The 23,271-nt window shown below is 45.9% G+C and overlaps 3 protein-coding genes across 3 annotated transcripts; all 3 read left to right on the forward strand.

Annotated features, from left to right (window-relative positions):
• The first annotated feature begins 9,426 nt into the window (after nucleotides 1–9,426).
• On the forward strand, nucleotides 9,427–13,727 carry Znf7 (zinc finger protein 7). The gene is made up of 2 exons (XM_051189257.1): nucleotides 9,427–9,601; nucleotides 11,430–13,727. The coding sequence occupies exons 1-2, from the start codon at nucleotides 9,442–9,444 to the stop codon at nucleotides 13,202–13,204; spliced, it is 1,935 nt and encodes a 644-aa protein (XP_051045214.1). The 5' UTR covers nucleotides 9,427–9,441; the 3' UTR covers nucleotides 13,205–13,727.
• A 2,875-nt stretch (nucleotides 13,728–16,602) lies between these two features.
• Nucleotides 16,603–18,045, forward strand: Commd5 (COMM domain containing 5). The gene is made up of 2 exons (XM_051189291.1): nucleotides 16,603–16,842; nucleotides 17,008–18,045. Exon 2 carries the CDS (start codon nucleotides 17,061–17,063, stop codon nucleotides 17,733–17,735), a length of 675 nt encoding a protein of 224 aa, XP_051045248.1. The 5' UTR covers nucleotides 16,603–16,842; nucleotides 17,008–17,060; the 3' UTR covers nucleotides 17,736–18,045.
• A 2,481-nt stretch (nucleotides 18,046–20,526) lies between these two features.
• Rpl8 (ribosomal protein L8) lies at nucleotides 20,527–22,562 on the forward strand. Its single transcript, XM_051189290.1, has 5 exons — nucleotides 20,527–20,703; nucleotides 20,786–20,927; nucleotides 21,022–21,240; nucleotides 22,111–22,226; nucleotides 22,367–22,562. Exons 1-5 carry the CDS (start codon nucleotides 20,566–20,568, stop codon nucleotides 22,523–22,525), a joined length of 774 nt encoding a protein of 257 aa, XP_051045247.1. The 5' UTR covers nucleotides 20,527–20,565; the 3' UTR covers nucleotides 22,526–22,562.
• Nucleotides 22,563–23,271: the final 709 nt, after the last annotated feature.

The raw sequence follows: 23,271 nt of genomic DNA on the forward strand, positions 1-23,271 counted from the left end.
AGTGATCTCCTGGCTTCTGAAACTATACCAGGGATACCAAAGAATTAAAATCCTCTAGAAATTTCTGTGCTAGGGCTGAGAATAGCCTGCTGAAACCCTGGCACTATCATCCAGCCTGAAATCTTTTTCTTAATACACTCAAACTTGCTTCATATTGACACATCCTGAAATCTTTTTTGCTGTAGTGACAACCCTAACTTTAATTTTTTTCTATCTTTAATTTTTAACCGACATTAATTTTTTTATTTTTTGGTGGGGGATGGGCATGCTCTCTTGCCACAGTTTGTATGTAGAGACTAGAGGACAATTTTCATTCTCTCCTTCCACTTTTAGAGGCCTGAGGATCAAACTCAGATCCTCAGGTTTGACAATAAACACCTTACCTTCCAAGACATATCACTGGCTCACTGACTGACTGACTGGTGTGCATACGTGTGCATGTTATGCATGTGTGTGCCACAGTGCATGTGTGGGGAGGCCTGAGGAAAACTGTAGGAGTTAGTCCTCTCCTTGCTCTAAGGGCTTTTGTGTTCAGTACTTTCCCCATCACACTCATCCCATTCTTATCTTAAAAACCAATAAAAACTAGACATGGTAGCTCACGCCTATAGCCTTAGCCTAGTTTAGCTCAGGCAAAACAACTGTACAAGTTCAAAGCCAGCCTAGGCTGTACAATGAGTCCAGCTACAGAGTGATATCATCTCAAACCCTACCCCTCAAAATTCCAACACACAGGCATTTGTATCACACCTGTCAAAAGTAATTCAAGCCTGGCACTGGTGGCACACGCCTTTAATCCCAACACTCGGGAGGCAGAGACAGGTGGATCTGTGAGTTTGAGACCAGCCTGGTCTACAGAGCAATTTCCAGGACAGGCTCCAAAACTATACAGAGAAACCCTGTCTAAAAAAAAAAAAAAAACCAACAAAGTAATTCAAAACTACCTAACATTAATAGCATGCTTTCTGACTTTGGCTTCTACTTATTTTCAGCTCATGGTATTCCTTTCAGGCACAAGCATATTACAAGAACTTTCACATAAACCAACCACACTACTCCAGATCTTTTGGGATTGATGAATAGATGGGATTATAACTGTGAGACACAGACCTTTACAAAATTAAGATTTCACCAGGTAGTGATGGTGCATACCTTTAACCGTAGCACTCAGGAAGCAGAGGCAAGCAGATCTCTGAGTTCCAGGCCAGCCTGGTCTATAGAGCAAGTTCCATGACAGCTAGGGCTACACAAAGAAACTCTGTCTCCCTAATTCTGACCAAAATTTTAAGTACATATTTTCTCTTACCGTGTGTGTGTGTGTGTGTGTGTGTGTGTGTGTGTGTGTGTGTGTGTGTGTTCATGTTTGGTGAAGCAGCAAACAGTTGAGTTGATATTATACTTATAAAAATGATGGATTTTTTTTTAGTTTTCTTTTTACTTGATCTATCAATCAATTCAAACTCCAAAACTGTAACAGTAAATAAACCATAGTTAGGCTCTTAGAAATTGCACTGGGAGACCGAGGTTCAGATAGTTCAGTGGTCTGCAGGATATAGAGAAATTGGTAACTCATACATACATACTGCTGTATTAGTTACAGCAGTATAAATTCTGTGACCAGATATAGTAGTTTCCCATGTTGATGAGTGCAAAGCCAAAAAGAGCATAATCAAAACTTAAGTGAGAGAAGTTATTATCTGTAGCAGACAAGAAAATGGAGGGAGCTAAAACAGCAAGGCCCTCCTGGAAAAAAAAGGAGCCTATACATATTCATAAAAGGGCTGGCCGTCTCCTAAAAATATTCTGTTAGAGAGCACATCCTGAGCACGCTCAGTTCTCAGTCACTCACAGAGTCCACGTGTGAAGACTTATGTGATGAACAGGAACACCTCTCGCCATGCTCAGCTTGAACCAAGAAGTCCTTTTTTTCTGAAAACAAAAAGATACTTTGAAGGTATACGGATATGTGAGTTTGCCCCTAAAATTGCCTGACTGGGTGGCTATTACAATTCTTTTGTAAGAAATTCTGTTTAATGCTCAGGGACATTAGGGGCTACATAACAGGCTATTGGTCTAGACGATAAAGAAAGACTGTGGGTGCTGGAGAGGTCACTGAGTGGTTGAGTGCTTGCTGTACATTCAGATGACTAGAGTTCCATTCCTGGCACTCTGGTCATGTGACTCACAACCATCTATAAGTCCAGATCCAGAGAGAGGTTCCTACACTCTCTTCTGGCCTCCATAGCACACCACACACTCTTACAGATACACATTCACATAAAAATAGAATGTAGACATATAATAAAATGTCAATGAAACAGAAGTCTTGTGCATTTAGACATAGAATAAAGATCAGGTGGTTCCAAAAGTCTTCAGTTAGGAGCTGACCAAAGTTGGAATCATAGGGACAGCTCATGAGTGTGAACATGCAATCTCTCTCCAGCTCCCTCCCCTGCCCTCTCTCTCCTTCCTAATACCCTCTAGTTTGTTAAAAGCTCACTCAGAGTTCGAGACCAGCCTGGTCTACAAGAGCTAATTCCAGGACAGCCAAGGCTACACACAAAGAAACTCTGTCTAGAAAAAACAAAACAAACAAACAAACAAAAACCCAGAAACTCCCTCAGCGTTGTTTTCCCTGAGGTTTTCCCTTTAATTGTACACCCACTCAACAGTTCTGACACAATAGGCCCTCTATCCTCCTTGAAACACTCATTTCTTTATCACCAATAATGCCATCCTTCACTTAGTTTTGCCAAGTTCTCAGTCTCCTTTGCTAGTTTCTCCTTAGTACTAGAAGTTACAGGTCCAGGCTCTCCTACAGTTAAGAACGTTTGGGCAAGCAGAGTTGGCAGAAGTAATCAGATATACCTGGGAGCCGGCATTCTTGAGAAGTTAAGAGTTGCTTTCTCCTCAAAACTCTCTTTAGGGTTCTGGGATCCAAAGGGATTCTGGGTAAGGGAAAGGAGACTGCAAGCTGGGCAGGATCTTTCTCACAGAAGCATTCTGAGGAAGGCACTGGCGTGGTGGTGCACCCCTGTGATTCTAGCACTTGGGGGTAGAGGCAGGAGGATTACAAGCTAAATACAGTTTGGACTAGATAGTGAATTTAAGGCTAGCCTGGTTTATATTTTGAAATCCCGTCAAAGGTCAGGGGTAGAGACATAGAAGAAAAACAGACTAAGGAAGGGTATTACAAAGGCCATCATTTGTTTGGAGTCCATGACTCCAAAGAAGGCTTTGGGCGTTAATGTATTCAGTGTGCTGGTCCGGCTGATATGTATTATTGAAGTAAGACTTTACCTTACTATTTCACATTTCGTCTTGGCATTTATGTGTACCTTCAAATCCTGTTTGTGACCTCTGCTCTGAGTTTCTGAGTCTAAGATCTTTGGTCTGGGAGCTCCAGACACCCACACCCAGAGTGGCTTCTTTTTTGCTTGAAGCCGAGGATGGTTTGGAGTGCAGTGTCAAACGCCCCTGATCTCCAGAATAGAGCTCTGGTCAAAAGACCTCCACTGAGGTTCCCCTTCCGCAGCTTCTCGGGTTCTTGCGCATCTATCGGGCCCAACAGCTGATTCCCCGCCTGTGCCACCCACTGGAGCCCCAGGCCAGTGTGCTCTGCCTCGGGAGGGCGTCTGGGGCTTACCAGTCTCTTGTAAGGAAAAGCTAATTGGACGACGCCCAGACAGGGTCAGCCTGAAATACCAGAACCCTAAGCTGGCGATTAGTGACCTTCCCCAGAGGTCACCTTTTCCAACCAGCAGGTAGGATTTTCACCCACGAACCTCGGCTCGACATCAAAAGTAAACCACTGCAAGCTCGGAAAAGTTTCACTGCTGGCCCCGCCTACTCTCCAGGCTCCCTTCCTGACCTAACCCCGCCTCTGCTTCGGGTTCGGTCTCCTGCACGCACCCTCGCTTCCGAGATCTTTCATCCTTTCCTCCTCGCTCCATATTCCTGGACCAGCCCAGCTCTTTACCAGCTAACTTCTGGCTCCACCCCCGAGGTTACAGGAGTGGAGGCGGGGCTGGAGAACCATAGAGATGCTCTGGCCTGCAAGGAACCCGCGGAAGTCTGCAGGGTGGGACGCGGAGGGATGGCGTGCGAAGCTGTTTCCGGTGGCTCACTCTGTTGGCGGGTCCCAGAAGCGCCCAGGCTGGGTGAGTCGGTGTAATTGCATTCCTTGTGGTCAGGGCAAGGGACACCCACCTCTCCTCCAGAAGAGATGGAAGGTTCGGGGCTGTTGTGAGTGCCTGGCGGATGCAAGTCGGATAGTCGAGCACCACAGTTCCTCCAGCCTGGAACTTCCTGCCGCCTCCTAGTTTTTCCAGAGTAATCACTTCCTGGGACCATCTTTCACCTCAGTTTGAAAGCCTAGAATCAGTGACAGGCTGAAAGTGTTGTCACGGTTGTGGACTCAGATGGCACCTCACGGTTTGTCATCTGTCTGGGACCACGACTTCCCATTGGCAGTCCAGATGCTGGGGTCTGAGAGGGGAACGCTTTTCTGTTGTTTACTGCTGCTTGGGCTAGCCAATGGCCTGACACCTGGGCCAAAAGCTACCAAGGAAGCCAGCTTCTTCCCATTTTGATCTCTCCTGGGAACGGGATGGGGGTGGGGTTGAGGTGTCTGAGGGCTTTGTTGAGCTGAGGGAAACTTCTCGAATCCTTAGGGAAGCTGTATCTTTTACTGGAATTAAGGTACTTGAGAACAGGGGTTCTGCCCCCACCCAGTCTGTTTGGCCTGTCTTCTACCGCCTTCAATCTTCAATTAACTCTGCTCTCCTTGCTTTTTTTGTTTCACACACTGGCTCACTTTGTTTTGAGGTCCCCGAGTGCTTTCCCTACCACCTACACTTTGCCCCGGGCCCATGGGGGAATACTTTTTAGACTTACCAGAGTTTCTCCTTTAAACTTTACTTGTTCCCTTTACTTCAGCACTATCGTGTGTGTGTGTGTGTGTGTGTGTGTGTGTGTGTGTGTGTATTTGTTTCTTCTAGGTATCTCATGAAAGCAAACCATGTAAATTCACTGTTGCCTCTCTCATTGTAATGTGTGGCCCCTGACAGCCATTCTTAATGTGACTCCCCAACCCCACACAGGCAAGGGCCTCAGAGGCTGACACTCAAATGTCAGGACTGTTTGCCCAGTCTGGTGTCCCTGTATGTCTGGGCATGGTGGTAAAAAAGCAGGGACTACACAGACACTTGGATTACCCTGGGGATTGGGGAGCTTCCTCCACTCTGACCTCTGATCTTTTCATAATTTCTCACAGGTGTCTGAATCAAGACAAGTGGATCCCACCCTCCAAATGTCATGGTAGGAAGCCTGGCTGCCTGTTTTTCCCCATATGTCCCATCAAGCCTCCACTTCCTATTTTGGGGGTCTGCCCTGGCCTGAGCACAGATCTAGCTTTGGCCCTCACTGTGGCTCTTGCCAGGCTTAGACCCTCAGGCAGTGAGGAAACATCTGCCCTGACCAGAGCCTACCTGTGCCTCTTCAGTGGAGAGGAATGTCAGGTCATTACCATGGACTAAGTCCCTCCTTTTCACCTAAGATTTAAGAGCTAAAAGGATCCCTGTGACACTAATCCAATCCTATGGGTCACCTACCTGAGATATATTATAGTGCTAGATTGGAGTTGGCACATACAGACATCTGGGGTACTAGTGTGTATCCTGATTCCAGGAGGCGGTGACATTTGGCGACGTGGCTGTGCACTTCTCTCGGGAGGAGTGGCAATGTCTGGATTCTGGTCAGAGGGCCCTCTACAGGGAGGTGATGTTGGAGAACCACAGCAGTGTGGCTGGACTAGGTGAGGCTACACCTGGGGATCCATCCCATACATCAGTCAGCATCCAACCCACACTGTCACAGAGAGAGGGCCTCAGAGGCTAAACTTCAATCTGAGTGTACCAGACTAGATCCAGGCTTTATACATGTCACCCAACTTAGTCTTCGTGAGGTAGGTGGACTTCAGGGAGCTAGTCAAACCTCTGTTTTTCCTAAGCTATTAAATTATCATGTGAGAAGTAGAACCCATACCTGAAATAGCTTTAAAACACATACACACAAGAAAGAAAAGGGGAAAAGATCTTTGTTAGCTTGAGGATTCCAAGGAAACCTGTTCTGGAACCAGAGTGTCAGTGATACCTTGAGTACCTTCTTCCCTTCTATCCTGCCATCAGCCTTCTCCCTTTGCTGCTGCCTTCCCTGCGGGCACATACAACTTTGTGGTAGAATGTTCGTCCTGCTTGCTGTGTATCTCACCTCTTACTGAGCCTTCTGGGCTGACCCCACGTCATGTTGGTGCCTACATCATGGGAGTATCCTGGGTTCTTGAAAGGATGCCTGGGCTTGTGGACAGGTGTAGGTGGGGATGGGATGTAGTTGGTTTACTAGGTACTTCTTTGGGTCTTAGACCAGGCCTATAACTGTTTATCCCATACAGGCTAGCTAAATCCAGTTTTCTGATGTCTTAGTTTAGTGGAAAGCAAGGGCAGGAATATGTACAAGTCAGTGGTTGAGCATTCTTCTGTCAATTTCCAATACCATAGAGGGAAAAAAAAAAAAAAAAAAAAAAAAAAAAAAGCAGGCTGGGCATGATGGTGCATCCCTTTAATCTTAGCACTTGGGAGGCAGAGACAGGATGATCTCTGAGGAGGAGGCCAGCCTGGTCTATAGAGCAAGTTTGGGATAGCCAAGGCTACACAGAAACCCTGTTTTGAAAACAACAGTAAAACAAAAAAGAAAAAGAAAGTAAAATAACTTAAAAGTGTTGTTTTTTGTGTTTGTCTAGTTTTTAAGAGTTTGTATCCTGTTGTATCCTTGCTTACTACTTTGTTAGATTCTGAAATCATGTATTTGTGCAGCACTTTTGCCTTTAAAAAAAACAAAACAAACAAAAAGAACAGATTGTTGTGCCTCACTGACTTGTATTTAGATAGTCTACCTTGTGTTAGATTTCACCAAAATCAAGATGACATGTTATATAAAGTGTGTTACTTAATGTACATATCAGACTTTTAACAATGGATACTACTTGGGACTTTGCAAGAGCTGTCTCAGACTCATATATAGTTTATCACATGTCACTGTATAAGAGGAAATCATATAGAGCACATTGGCCAGGATTTCCTCTTCCTCAATCATCCATGTCTACTCCCCATGGGGTTCTGGCCTGCCAAGAATGATGATGTTTTCTTTCTTCTTTAGGGTTTTACCTTCTGTGAGGGGTCAGTGCCTAAGCTTTCTTGCCTGGTATACAGCAGCCATTTCTTTTGTGTCTCCCAGTGACAAAACAAACAGCTTTACCTGCATTTTCTGTCTTTTCTCAGAAAAAAAACAAAAACAAAAACAAAAAAAACTGTACCTCCTGTTACAATGTGCCTGTGAATAGAATTGCAGTGGTTCATTAGGCAAACTACCCAGTTCTAAAAGTAAACCTGTTACTCTCTTACCACAGTTTCTCCTTCTGCAGTAACTTCATGTTTCAGTACCAAGTTGCTTAATTTTTTTTTTTTTTTTTTCTTTTTTTTGAGATGGCCTCCTCACTCTGCTGCCTAATCTAGCCTTGAACTCCTGGGCTTAAAGTAATTGATCCTCCTGCCTTTGCCTCCTGAGTGAGTAGGTGCTAAGATGGTAAGTGTATGTCATCAAACTCTTCACAGGATAGTTCTGAAAAATACAGGGTAAATTTTTGTTTGTCTGTTTGAGACAGGTTTTCCCTGGCTGTCCTGGAATTTGATCTGTAGACCAGGCTGGTCTTGAACTCACAGAGATCCACCTGCCACTGCCTCCCTAGTGCTAAAGGTGTGGCCGCCCAGCCAGTACAGGTAAATAAACTATGTGTTTTGTGACAGTGCTCCTGATTAGCTGAGAGTCTAGCTACACCCACATGTACACAGTGGCGCCCATCCTTTCTACCACCCAGTGGCTAGGAGGCTAATGGTGGCGATACTTCGGAAGGCAGAGACAGGCAGATCCCTGAGTTTGAAGCCAGCCTGGTCTACAAAGTGAGTTCCAGGACAGCCAGGCTACACAGAGAAACCCTGTCCCAAAAAACAAAACAAAAAAGAAAAGAAAATAATATACCTAACAATACTTGCATGTTTTAAGAAAATAACATACCTAACGATACTTGCATGTTTTGTGTATTATTATTTTCTCCTTTTCTCATGTTAACTTTGGTTAGATTTCTTTTCTTTTTATTTATTAATTTATTTTTATTTTATGTACATTGGTGTTTTGCCGGCATGTATGTCTGTGTGAGGGTGTCAGATGTTGAAGTTACAGTTGTAAGCTGCCATATGGATGCTGGGAATTGAACCCAGGACCTTTGGAAGAGCAGCCAGTGCTCTTAGCCACTGAGCCATCTCTCTAGCTCCTTTTCTTTTTAAAAAAGTATGTTTATCTTCTGGTGTGTGAGACCCTGCATATACTTAAAGCTTGAACCTATTGCTATACCATTTGTTTAACTTTTTGGTATTGTGAAATGATGTCCTTTACAAGGTTCATTTTCAAGAACCTTACAGTTGAATTACAAAAACAAAAAGACATTTCACATTTTAAATCAGTTCATGATTTTGTGTTGGGCCACATTCATAACTCTTGTCTGCATGTGACTTGGGAGCTGCAAGGTAGACATGCCTGATGGATTTTACAGACTTTTCTGCCTCTTTTACCTTGTTGTGGGAAGCCTGAGGAAGCTCTCTCAACTTTTTTCTTTTCTTTTTGGTTTTTCGAGACAGGATTTTTCTCTGAGGCTTTGCAACCTGTCCTGGAACTAGCTTTGTAGACCAGGCTGGCCTCGAAATCACAAAGATCTGCCTGAGTCTGCCTCAACTTTTTTTTTTTTTTTTTTTTTTTTTTTTTTTGTATGAGTAAGGGAGATTTGCCTGTGTATGGCTGTATACCTGCTGGAACTGGAATCCAGACAGTTGAGAGCTGCCATGTAGGTGTTAGCAAATGTTCTCTGGAAGAGTAACAAGTGCTCTTAACTGTTGAGTCATCTCTCTAGTCCCATTTAGTTGATTCCTGATTAGATCAACACCTTCCCTACTTTTATGAACTGTCCATAAAAGGAATCTGGGGCCACTGCTTGTGATTTGAAGTCTGCTTCATTCATTTACTTACTAATTTTAAACTTCTGTTTTTGGCCCTGACTCCTTGGAGTGCCTCCCCATTTGAACTGAGGGAAGAAAAAGCTGAGACTTTGCAGAGTGTGATGCTGACCTGTGCTTAAGCTTCCCTCCATTTTGTACTGCAAGTACATCCAGCCTATTTCTTGGTGGCAATGTTCCCTGAAGACTGTGGAAGGCTGGGTGCCCCTTCCTGTGTAGTGTAAGGAACTAGAGAGAAGGGGCTGCTCTGTACCCAGGTCCTCATCCCTCATCACCCTCCTGAATAGGTTCTGCATGTATCTAGCAACTCCTGTTCTTCATGACCATATTTCCATCCTCTTATTTTTCTGCCTCACACACAGCAGGATTCCTGGTTTTTAAGCCTGAACTGATCTCTCTACTGGAGCAAGGACAAGAGCCATGGGTCCTTGACCTAAAGGGAGCAGAGGGGACAGAGGCACCGTGGATTTTCCAGACAGGTGAGGCCCAGGCCCTGTCACAGAGAAAGTCTGAATAAGAAGGAGCTTGGGTGAGTCCTTGTGACCAGGCTGGACTACTAAGAACCCTGAAGTGAAGCAACCCTAGAAAGAACCACAGCTAGATGTATGACTACTTGTAAGGAGTAAGGTTTTTCCACCAGCCTGCCGTTCTTGTCCCGCTGCCACGCCAGCCAGTAGATGATGGGAGATGTCATTTTGTATATGTTTCTCATCCTGGTTAATGAGTAAAGCACTATTGGCCAATAGGAAAGGAAGATAGGAGGGACTAGGAGACAAGGAGGAAAGAGGAAGTAGGAAGGAGGAGTCAAGATGGAGAGTCTGGAGAGAACAGAATCACCATTCCTCTGCTCTCAGTAAGACCACGTGGAAATACATAGAAATGGGTTAATAATTAAGGCAGAGCTAGCCAATAAGAAACTAGTATCTGGCCAACAGCATTATATCAAATACAGAGTCTCTGTGTGTTATTTGGGGCTGGCGCAGCGAGCAGGGTGGGGCTACTTTTGGGAAGGCTATACCACAAAAAGTCAAGGGCACAAAGCACTTGTCCATTCAACTACAATGTGGCTTGTAATTAATGGTCATAGAGAAATCTAGCCTGTGGGATCAGGACAGGAAGGCAGCCTGTGTGGATTTGGGGACTAGAAGTAAAGTAGGTATCACAAAGGCTTCTTGGTTCTGGGTGCTCAAAGGAGGAAATCTGTGTGAACTACTGGGTATGGTCACTCAGTCAATGACCTAGTGTTCTAATCTTATATGTCACATGATAAAACATTCTGACTACAAAACAACTTAAAAAGGAAAGGATTTATTTCAGTTTACATTTCCAGATCATACATAAGCCATCATTGTGGAAAGTCAGGGCAGAAACTGAAGCACAAACAATGGAGGAACACTACTTACCATCTTGTAGTTTAGTTGATACTCAGCTAGCTTTCATATGCAGTCCGATGATGCTCACAGTGAGCTAGGTCTTTCCATGATAAATCATCAATCAAGACAATCTCACAGATTGCCACATGCCAATCTGATCTGAGTAGTTTCCAGTTGAGGCTCCCTCTTTCCAGGTAATCCTAGATTGGGCCAATTAGACAGTAAAAACTATATAGCACCAATAGCAAGGCTTGTAATTGTGGGTTTGCAGTTTGAGTTCTTCCCAGAGAAGCCCACCTTAGAGGACAGCCATGGACAGGGTGAGCACCCAGTTCTGCTCTGGGCTCTTCCTGCTAAGACATCGCCTCTTCTTTGGCTACAGTCTCAACATTCCTGTCTATTTTTTGGTCAACCTCCCCTTTGTCCTCACTTGTTTGGGGGCCTCTGACCTGCTCTAATGATTTTTTTTTTTTTAGGGGGGAGGGTTTCGGGACAGTTTTACTGTGTAGCTGTGGCTGTCCTGGAACTCACTCTGTAGACCAGGCTGGCCTCAAACTCCTGAGTGCTGGAATTGAAGGGGTGCACCACGCATGACCACACAGCACTCTGATGAATTCTTGACTAACATTCTGTCCTCAGGTTTGTTCTGTCTATTCTATTTTGCTTATTCTATGATATTCGCTCCTTGGTGCCCTATAGGGTGAAACTGCTTGTGGACCCTCTTAGAATGTGAAGGTCTCAGCACCCTGCCTTGTAGACATGAGCATATCATCATTGTTCAGTGGACTACCATAATACTTTTCCCTTATATCTCCTTGCCAAATTTTCCACTTTGTGCGTGTTGTAGTGCTGACAGTCCCACGAGTTCCTGGTTGTCTCTGCCCTTTCTCTGACCTCAGATGGAAGGAACATTTTTCCTTTGTGTTTATTTCAGATCCTGCTATTAGAACTGATCACAAGCAGACCTGTGAGTATGCAAACATTCCCAAAAGTCAGCTTCCTGGCTTTGGAGACAATTTGGATTCTAAGGTCTGGTCAGAGAATTTTTCAAATAGCCATGGGCTAAGAGTGAGTGGCTCACTTTTCCAGAAACATCATTTGAATAATGAGACTATGGCTCCCAGGGACACTGTCCAGGAGCTACAGGTCACTGTTCTGGGTTATCAGCCTGATGAACAGAGAGATGGTGTGAAAGGGGCATCAGAAAACTGTGAAGTGTGTGGTAGAGTCTTTAGACCAACTTTGAACCTGGATCCGTACCTGGAAGTGAATGTGCAGGAGAAACCATACAGATGTCAAGAGTGCCACAAAAAATTATCTGACTGTTTAGAGGAGAAATGCACAAGTAACTGCCATGGGAAGAAACCTTTTGAATGTGAGGAATGTGGGAAAGTCTTCAGGCTGTGTTCACAACTCAATCAGCATCAGAGAATCCACACTGGAGAGAAACCATTTAAGTGTGTTAATTGTGGGAAAGCTTTCCGTTTGAGCTCTAAACTGATTCAGCATCAAAGAATTCATACTGGAGAGAAGCCTTACAGATGTGAGGAGTGTGGGAAAACCTTTGGTCAGAGCTCAAGCCTTATCCATCATCAGAGAATCCACACAGGAGAAAGGCCCTATTTTTGTCAAGAGTGTGGGAAAGCCTTCAGCCAGCAATCACAGCTGGTGAGACATCAGAGGACTCACACTGGAGAGAGGCCCCACCCCTGCCATAAGTGTGGCAAGGCCTTCAGCCAGAGCTCAACTCTAGCCCAGCATCAGAAGATGCATACTGGGGAGAGATCTCAAATGCCAAGAGCTTCAGAAAGCCCAAGCCTTACTGCCCATGAGAAAAATAACACTGCAGAGAAGCCATTTAAGTGTGAGGAGTGTGGGAAAGCCTTCAGGTGGGTCTCTCGCCTAAATCAGCACAGGCTGATTCATACCGGAGAGAAACCTTATAAGTGCAACAAGTGCACAAAAGCCTTTGGTTGTAGCTCACGGCTCATTCGCCATCAGAGAACTCACACTGGAGAAAAACCATTTAAATGTGATGTGTGTGGGAAGGGCTTTGTCCAGGGCTCGCATCTTATTCAGCATCAGCGAATTCATACAGGAGAGAAGCCATATGTGTGTGATGACTGTGGGAAAGCTTTCAGCCAGAGCTCCAGTCTCATTTACCACCAGAGGATTCATAAGGGAGAGAAGCCATATGCATGCATCCAGTGTGGAAAAGCCTTTAGTATGAGCACACAGCTCACCATCCACCAGAGGGTTCACACTGGGGAGAGGCCCTATAAGTGCAGTGAGTGTGGAAAAGCCTTCAGTCAAAATTCAACTCTTTTTCAGCACCAGATAATCCATGCTGGAGTGAAGCCCTACGAATGTAGTGAGTGTGGAAAGGCCTTCAGCCGCAGCTCATACCTTATTGAACACCAGAGAATCCACATGCGAGCCCAGTGGCACTGTGAATATGGAAACACTGTTGGTAGTAGCTCCTTTTTGAACTCTAAAAAAGTGAACACTGTAAAGAAATTGCACCAGTGTGATGAGTGTGATAAAATATTCAGGTGGCATTCACACCTAATTATACACCAGAGGATTCACACAGGAGAGAAGCCTTACAAATGTAATGCTTGTGGCAAAGCTTTCAATCGGAACTCAAGGCTCACTCAGCACCAAAAAAATTCACATGGAATAAATCATTTACCTAAAGGCCTTGGTTAATTCACTATTGCTGTGATGTCACCACGGTCAAGGTAATTTTCAAAAGAGTTTATTTGGGGCTTACAGTTTCAGAGAGCATTCATGGCCTTTATGGTGGGGGACATGGCGGCAGGCAATCAGGTAGGCACACGGTGCTGGAGCAGTAGCTGAGAGCTCACATCTTGAGACAATTACTAGGTGGAGAGGACTAACTGGAAATGGAGTTTTTTGAAACCTCAGAGCTCATCCCCCTAGTGACACATTCCCTCCTAGACCACACCTCCTAATCCTCCCAAACAGTTCCATCAACGAGGACCAAGTATTCATACAGATGAGCCTATGGGCCGTTCTCATCAAACACCACACTATATATGTAACTGAATAAACCTGAAGCCTTATTCAATTTGGATAATTTATGCTAACTGAAACCTAAGAATACTGGGAGAGACTCAGATTTGTTCTTATGAATATTCTACTTATGAAAATGTTTTGTTTCTGTAATATTTGGTATTTACCCACTAAATAAAGTGTGTGTCATACTCAAGGTGTAGCCTGTGTTTTAAACTCAGAGTAGATCTCTGTCCTACAGATGAGAAATGGTTATCAGGAAAGCTGTGGGAGCCCTTCTAAGCAACAGCTTAAGTGAAGCCACCAAAAGTCACCCAAAATGTTTTCCCTCTGGATCAGTTACTTAATGTGGCTTCACCAGTAAGGAAATCTTTTAGCTCATTTAAAAGGCAGCCAGAAGCAAATGTGCTAGAATTCATTTCTGCTTCACCTTATCCCTTATTTTCCTTTGTGAGGTAATAACTGAGGGCTCAAGTGTGCTATTAAGTGTTCTACCACTGAGTTACACCCCTAGCCCCAGTTGACCCCACATAAAATTTATCACCCATCATAGCCACACTCAGGATCCAATCCCTTTCTTTTGAGAGGCAGGTATGGTTCCTAAATGCAGCTTTTATGTGGAGATGCCCAACATTAGCTATACACCAATGCTAGGTTTAGAAATACCATGGCCAGGAGCTGGAGAGATGGCTCAGTGGTTAAGAGCACTGGCTGTTTTGCCAAAGAACCTGGGCTCAATTCCCAGCACCCACATGACAGCTCACAATAGACTGTAATCCTATCTCCAGGGAATCTGATACTCATACATAAATGCAGGCAAAATACCAATGCATATAAAAATAAAGTAGAAATACCATGGCCGCTTGGCAATGGCTTTAAGTCATTTTGGGGTTCAGGATATTCCGTGTGAGCCAGAATATCTCACATTGTAAAATTCAGAGCTAACTATTTAAAAAATGCACTGCCATAGGGTAGGTATAAGAATTAATGTGCAGCCACATGGTGGTGGCCCACACCATGTATGTTAACATCCCTGGTAGAGGATAAGGAAGTAACATGAGTATCCTTTCCCTCACATCACAAACAGCAGGCCTACACTAGCACCTACCCAGTTCTCCACTTCCCAGGGGAGTTCAGAGAACTAGTTAGTCTGGAACTATGCTCTCCCTAAGTGTGTCTGCTTCTGAATGTCTGCCTGACAGACCTTTTGAGGCCACTGGCAGGAAGGGCATGGCTTAGGCCGTGGACTACTGCCTCATGGCCCAGGACAGGGTGAAAGAATAGAAGATGTGATGGATTTGGCCCAGGACAGGGTGAAAGAATAGAAGATGTGATGGATTGGGGTACAGGGAACAAGATGGGAGGGAGAATAGACCAAAAACTTGTAAGCCCAGTTAGAATTTTGCATTTTATTCTAGAATATGGGACATCACTGGGGGTATCTTATAGGAACTGTTTAGGTTTATTTCAGTTTTTCTCCCCAGAGCTTGGGGAGAAGTTGGAACAGAACCCTGGGCCTTGCTTTACACCTGCCATTGAGCCACACCCTTTCCCTGCAGTAGGGTTTTGTAAAGCACCCTGCCTGCTCAAGTTGGGTTTGGAGGAGGGCTAAGGATTAAGAACAGAAGATGGAGCAACCTGTGATGGCATACACTTTTAACCCCAGCACTTAGGAGGCAGAGACAGTCAGAGATTGTTAGGCAAATCTCTCCCACTGAACTGTTTCCTTCACCCTTACATATTTAAATGGAAGCCTCTGGACAGCTCTTCCAAGTAGTTGTACTGCTTTATATTCCATAGACAGCATGGGTGTTGCAATTACTGCAGGGCACACACATCTCAGCATTTGTTGTAATCAACCTGCTTATTTGAAGGGTGGGAAATTGTTCCTTATTGTGATTCTGATTTTTAGAGTGGTGAGCACGTTCTTTTATGTGTTTATTGAACATAAGTGTATATATGTATATAGACACAATTTATGTACATATATATGTATGTGCACACACACACACACCAATATTCATTTATTTAAAGACGGTCTCTGTGTAGCCCTGACTGGCCTGAAACTCAGACATCTGCCTGCCTCCCAAGTGCTGGGATTAAAGGTGTGCGCCACAACACCCAACTTCCTCCAATCTATTTAGATAAAGCAATTCACTAGAGTTACGCAGGTTGGTCTTGAACTCACTCTGGAACCCAGACAGCCCTGCCTTGGATTTATGACCATCTTGCCCCGCCTCTTGGGATCACTGCCTTCTATCACCAGGTCTGAGTCATTAGCCATTTACATCATCCTTGATGAGATGTCTATCCAGTCTTTTGCCCTCTTAATTAGCTCCCACCCCCAGTTAAAGCTCTATGGAGCTATCTATACTGTATACACCATATACACCACCCAACCTGCTCCGCCCCGGTCCCCTGTGGGGAACTTTTTTGTTTTTAACACAGGGTCTCACTATGTAGCCTTTGCTGGCCGGGAATCGATATCTCAACCAGGCTGGTCTAGAACTCATACAGATCTGTCTGCGTGTACTCCCACGTGTTGTTTTTGTTGCTATTTTGTTTTTTCAAGACAGGGTTCCTCTGTGCGAGTCCTGGCTGTACTGGAAATCACTCGGTAAAGCAGGCAGACCTTGAACTCACAGAAATCCAAATGCTGAGATTAAAGGCATACGCCACCAGACCCGGCCCGAGAGCTGATTTTAAAGACGTGCGTCGCCATCTGGCTCATCTATTTTAAAATATGCAATTCGGTAGCACCAGCTACAACGATTCTAGCGTGTGCCCCTCACACTAGACTGCCTATGCGCTGAATAGCTGCAGCTTTGAATCCGATTCCGGAAGCTAAATAAACCTTTGATTTCTGCTTCCTCTTCTATAGAAGAGCAAGCTTTAAGAGTCAGAAGACACGCCGGAGTCCCGCAGCCCTCCGGCGCATGCGCGCGAATCCGGGAATCATAGAGGGCTTCCATCGTGCTATCCTAGAGTGTCCCGGAAGTATCTGTGGGCCTTTCCGGAGGCCCGGCCAGCTTTCTGCTTTTGCAGCCGCCGCAAGCTACTAACAGACAGCTTCTTCCAGGTGCTGAGAGCTTTAAAGGATTGGATTATATTTGTAATGTGAGATTAGGTTTTCCAGAGCTGTGATTTTAGGATTCGGGATTGAGTAGGGGAGGGGCCTCAGCTGCGTTGTCCAAATTCTCTAATACTGCTTACGTAGGACTTAGGCGTGCGCTTCTGGTTCTTGGTTTTTTGTTTTGTTTTGTTTTGTTTTCCCCCTGCCAACTGGGAGGCCTCCCTTCTCCTAAACTCAGGTGGGTTCCTTTGCCATACGGTCTCAGCGCCACCTTCCAAGCACGCATCCCAGTTGGTAGTTCATGTGGACAGTGACAGGCGGATGGGGCCGCACATAGACGGTCATATTTTGGTTCATGGAGCTCCTGACCAGGGAGTCACTTGTCTCTCCTTCCTGTCTCCAGGCAGCTGTGGTTAGGACCTCTTCTTCGGACTGATCAGGAAAGGGGAAGCAAGAATGTCTGCTTTGGGGACTGCAGCTCCGTACCTGCACCATCCAGCAGACAGTCACAGTGGCCGGGTCAGTTTCCTGGGAGCCCAGCCCTCTCCACAAGTGGCGGCAGTGGCTCAGCTCATGAGGGACTTGGACAAGAGCACCTTCAGAAAGTTGCTGAAGCTTGTGGTTGGGGCCCTGCATGGGAAAGACTGCAGAGAAGCCGTGCAGCATCTTGGGGCCAGTGCCAACCTGTCAGACGAGCGTCTGGCCGTCCTGTTAGCAGGCATACACACACTACTCCAGCAAGCACTCCGGCGGCCCCCTGGCAGTCTGAAGCCAGAAGCCTTCCAGGATGAGCTCCAGGAGCTTGGCATCCCTCGGGATCTGATTGGAGATTTGGCCAGTTTGGTATTTGGGAGTCAGCGCCCTCTTCTCGACTCAGTGGCCCAACAGCAGGCGTCCTGGCTGCCCCACATATCTTACTTCCGATGGCGGGTGGATGTGGCCATCTCCACAAGTACTCAGTCCCGCTCTCTGCAGCCGAGTGTTCTCATGCAGCTGAAGCTCACCGATGGAACTGCACATCGTTTCGAGGTTCCCGTGGCCAAATTCCAGGAGCTGCGGTACAGTGTTGCCTTGGTCCTTAAAGAGATGGCGGAACTGGAGAAAAAGTGTGAGCGCAAACTACAGGACTGAACCCTGGTGTTGTGGGTGCTGAAACTGGTACCAATAACTTGCAGTCCCACTGGGCATGAGGCCAACTCAACTGAGGGCCTGCATATAAGGATTTTTTTTTTTTTTTTTTTTTTTTTTTAGGGAAAAGACAGGTGTGACTTTCTGGTTTGGTTTGTTTTTATGAGTGAACTATGGGAACAGTGACATTTATAATCTCAACACTTGGAAGGCTCAGGCTGGAGAATGGTAAATGTAAGGTCAGCTTGGGTTACATAGTGAAGTTAAGTTTTAAACTAAGAAGTAAAACAACTATTAAAAACATGTTCTTCTATTTGGGTGTTAACCCTTATACTGGTTCTTTCCCCAGCTGTTGGACATGTGGAGATCTAGGGCCCAGATAAGGACCTGTTGCAATCAACAACAAGGTTGCTCAGCCTGACCTGAGCACTCTGCTTCTTTGGTTTCACAAGTCCTATGCTTTGTTGTGCACATGTTATTTTCTTTTTGCCTTAAACTCCTGCCTTCCTGAAGCTGATATCCTAGTGGGGAGGTAAAGGGGGAGACATTATAAATACTAAATATGTATTTATAATGTTTAGTATATATAATATTAAGTGCATATTTTAAACATTAAAACATGAGTATAGGGCTGGAAGATTGGCTCAGCAGTTAAGAGCACTTACTGTTCTTGCAGAGGACTTAGGTTCAATTCCCAGCACCCACATGGTGGCTCACAACCTTCTGTAACTCCAATTGCAGGGGTGTCCAACACCAGGACATCAGGCTCATATGTGGTACACACATACCTTCAGGCAAAACATTCGTACTCAAAATAATGAATCTAAAACAGTGACCAACGAATAAAGCTTGTGACAATTAATAGAGCCCAGTCAGGTGAGAACAGTTATGTTTGGAAGGTGGGCCATCATGACAAGATGGGTCACAGGATGGTCTCTGAACATTTGGTGTCTATGCAGACATAGGAGGTAGATTGATGTGTACTCTGCAGAGGCATCAGCTGGTACAACGGCTGCCAGTGAAGTAAAGCTACTACTCAGTGTAATGATTCATTCATTACTTTTGAATGTATCCACTGTACTAGCATAGTACTTTTACCCTCATCTCTCCATGGGAAGTTTGGAAGCGCTGGGCATATCTTGAGTGTCTTTGTGCCAGGTGGTGGTGGAGACAGAGGCAGGCAGATATCTGAGTTTGAGGCCAGCCTGGTCTACAGAGTGAATTCCAGGACAGCCAAGGCTACACAAAGAAAACTTGTCTCTGGAAGTTAGAGAGAGAGAGATAGGAGATATGACAATACAGAACAAACATTCTAGCTTGAACCACTATTTAGATGAATCTTATTAGCAAACAAGAGTGAATCCACGACACAGGGAGTGATACTAAAAGGAAATACACAAGTGGTTTTTAAAATTACGTCTAAAGATTAGCTGACTATGGCTTAAATGAGGGGTCATGCTCACCGGCAGAAACAGAACCTAATAGCAGAGAGATGAGACCAATCCCTGAGTCCCCCAATGCTTGCCATCGTCACCCAAATTAGCCACCACTGTAAGGTGATGTAGGTCTATGAGGCCCCTGCAGGTGACTCTGGGTGTCCCTCCCCCTTCTCAGTGTGCCGGACCACCTGGCATATGGATGCCCCTTCCTCATTATCTCATTATGACCGGGGTCCTGAATGATATCCTACAGGTAAAGATGGCATGATCATAAGGCCTGCTCGAGGCGCCCTGTTCTTCCAGTTCTGACTAGGAGCCTCTATTACCACTGGAACCCTGAACCCTCATTTACCTCCCTCTCTGTCTCTACCTTTACAGCATTGCCTACTGTCAGGGTTCACTTAAATGAAGACCCTCTCTTTGAAGCCTCTATGCCACCAAAGACATCTAGGAGTCACTTTCTTGCCAAGTAGATACTCTTGTCTCGTTCTTTGCTCCCCTTTACTCTCCAGAGTCGTTGCCTAACATCTTTGTCCTAATTGTAAGCAGAGGAGAAGACTTTTTTGGCTTCTTTGCCAGATTTCTTGAGGACTCAGCAAGTGGCCTTCTGCCACCTAAATCTTTTTTCTTCCTTTCGTTTGTTTGTCTTTCAAGGCAGAGTGTTTTTGTGTAGCTCTGGCAGTCCTTTGAACATGCTCTCTAGACCAGACAGGCTGCCCTTGAACTCTACCTGCCTCTGCCCTCCGGAGTGCTGGTATTAATGGCATGCACCACCGCTAGGCTTCCAGTTCCCAATCTACTTGTGCAAAGCTCTGGGTTTCCCGTGTCTGCACAGCCAAACTCCTTCTTCCATGGAAGTACTTGTCTGAGCCAAGCTCAGAATCTCGTATTCTCAGCCTCAGTTCTGTGTGGCCCTGGACAAATACTTCCACCTCTGGAAGCCGCCGCCGCCGCCCACTTGCCCTCCATAAGACTCCTGAGTTAGTTTCCTCAGAGTCTGCCTCTCCCCAGGGCACCTAGGTAAGTGTAAGTCTCAGTGCCACTAGTAGGAAAGAGACAAATGGCACCCGCAGGTGACTACAAATCCCAACAGGCATCGCGCCGCGGAAGGGGATGTGTTGCCCCGCCCCGGAAGATAAGGCTGCTGCTTGCCGCCGAGTATTTCCTCTTTCGGCCGGGCTTGCTGGCAGGTAGGTTGTTCTTTGGTTGCTGCGAGTTTGAAACTATCCACTGCCATCCTCCACCGTGAGCAACTCGGTGGTCTGCCATGCTTCTTGATCCACTCATCCAAGACAGGGAGGGAGGGATGGCGGTGTTATCGGTCTTGGGAGCTGTCAGGAGCTTGGTATTTTCCTATTGAACGCTGAATGTGACCCCTTTCTAGACTCGCCGCCATGGGCCGTGTGATCCGAGGGCAGAGGAAAGGCGCCGGTTCTGTCTTCAGAGCTCACGTGAAACACCGTAAGGGCGCCGCGCGCCTTCGTGCTGTGGACTTCGCTGAGCGGCACGGCTATATTAAGGGTATCGTCAAGGTATGAGGGCTTCGGCGGGAGCAGCAGGCTGGGAACAGGGCGCCTCGAGCAGGCCTTATGATCATGCCATCTTTACCTGTAGGATATCATTCATGACCCCGGTCGCGGCGCCCCCCTCGCTAAAGTGGTCTTTCGTGATCCCTACCGGTTTAAGAAGCGGACGGAGCTGTTCATCGCCGCAGAGGGAATCCACACTGGGCAGTTTGTGTACTGCGGCAAGAAGGGTGAGCCTCAGGCTGGGAAGGAAGGGCTGTGCTCTATAGCGGGAGCGGTGTGGGCTCGCATTGCTATTGGTCGCTTTTCCACTTCTCTTGACAGCCCAGCTAAATATTGGCAATGTTTTGCCCGTGGGCACCATGCCTGAAGGTACTATCGTGTGTTGTCTGGAGGAGAAGCCTGGGGACAGGGGCAAGCTGGCACGAGCCTCCGGGAACTATGCCACAGTCATCTCCCACAACCCTGAGACCAAGAAGACTCGAGTGAAGCTGCCTTCAGGGTCTAAGAAGGTTATTTCCTCTGCCAACAGAGCTGTTGTTGGTGAGTCTCAGAAACTAGTGGAACCCTGAAGACTAGTTGGTCACCATATGAAGTGTCAGCTGCTAGGCCGAGGCCCTAGAACCTGATTCCTTATTTACTTGTTCTTGGGGGTATGCTCTTTGAACACAGGATAAATTGAATTGTAGAGTGGTACAGTACCTACTATGTGCTTTTGTTACAGCATGGCCTGTAGAGATGATAGCTCAGCGATTAAAAGCACTCGTTGCTCTTCCAGAGAACCCAGGTTCTTTTCCCAGGTTACCTACCACTGTAGCTCTAGTCCCAGGGGATCTGATTCTGTCTTATGGGCCCTGCACACATGTATACAGACATACATGTAGGTTTGTACATGCATCCATATGCATAAAATAAAAGTTAGCAAAAGATTAAGCCATTTGGAGTTTTGTATGTTGTGCCTTAACCTAGCAATCTTGTCCTTGTGTCTAGTTGTTTTTAGAGAAGGATGCCCAAGTCCGTGAAACGGGACATGAGTCAGAACTCTTGTTGGGTGACTTGGTAACATTTTTGCAATCTGCTAAACTCATGGTTGCATAGATTCCAAGAGGATGCCTTGCTTCAATCCATGGAGTTTGCCTTTTTTTTTTTTTTTTTTTTTTTTTTTTATGGGAGGTGTCTTAAGATGAATGACATGTCCTGATTCTGAATGTTGAGGAAGTGCAACCCTGGGAATTTGGGCAGAGCCAACATTTTGCTTAATGCAGCAGTCTTCAGCTTGCCTGTCAATGTAAATGATTGCAGGGTCTAAGGGGTTTTATGAGTGAAACCTGCTGGAGTGCACAGGCTCTTGATTGGTACATTTCTTTGAGGCTGGAGGGCTTTTCATATCTCAGAGGTGTTGTGTTTTTGCAGGTGTTGTGGCCGGTGGAGGTAGAATTGACAAACCTATCTTAAAGGCTGGCCGTGCCTACCACAAGTACAAGGCAAAGAGGAACTGCTGGCCACGTGTACGGGGTGTGGCCATGAATGTAAGTGACTGCGCACGGTGGATGGGGTAGTATTCCAGCTAGGAGCTATATTGGGGAGGCCCTAGGCAGTAGAGTAGATTCTGCCACTGTCTGCCCCAGGTAGGTGAGGATAACTCACTCTAACCTCATTCTCTCTACAGCCTGTAGAGCATCCCTTTGGAGGTGGTAACCACCAGCACATTGGCAAACCATCCACTATCCGAAGAGATGCCCCTGCTGGTCGCAAAGTGGGTCTCATTGCTGCCCGTCGGACTGGGCGACTACGTGGAACCAAAACTGTGCAAGAGAAAGAGAACTAGAACTCAGGAACTAATAATAAAGTATGATGTCCTTTGGCTAAAAGGTTGTATGAGCCTAAGTTTATTTTGGGGAGGGGATCCCTGTCATGGAGCACCTTGGTACAGGGAGTGGAAGATACTACAGGAAAAACACCCAAGTGTTCAGGGTCAGAAGTTGGCCCCCTAGGAAGGACTTGAACATGACATGCTGGGCCTGGAATTTGGGTGGGTGGCTTGTTTCTGTTGTACATGTTTGTGTGCAGGTGCATACCATGGAGGAGTGTGGATGTCAGAGGACTAGGTGCTCCCTCTGTCCACCATGTGGGTTCTGGTGATTGCACTCAGGTTGTCAAGCTTGGTGGCAAACAACCCACTGAGCCATTTGTCCCATGAGTTGAATTTTCACTAGAGGGTCAGAAAATCATATCGGGCACTTTTTTTTCTTGACATAAGCTAGAATCTTGGGGATAGGGACCCAATTAAAAGAGTGCCTGCATGTGATTGTCTATAGGCAAATCTGCTAAGCATTTTCTTGATTTATGATTGACATGGGAGAGTACAGCCCATTATAGGCAGTGCTACTCCTGGGCTGTAAAGAACTGAGCAAGTCCTTAAGCCACTTCTGTGGGGGGGGGGGTAGGGTGGGGGATCAATGTCATTGAGCTGAAATCAGAATTTCCTCAGGTTTAGCATTCAGAAGCTGTGGTCCAGAAGCAGGCAATTGAAAGTAATAGGTAATAGGTTTTGAAGGCTTGTGTGGTTTCAAG

The sequence above is a fragment of the Phodopus roborovskii genome, unplaced genomic scaffold (genome assembly GCF_943737965.1).
Source record: "Phodopus roborovskii unplaced genomic scaffold, PHOROB, whole genome shotgun sequence".
NCBI classification, from domain to species: domain Eukaryota; kingdom Metazoa; phylum Chordata; class Mammalia; order Rodentia; family Cricetidae; genus Phodopus; species Phodopus roborovskii.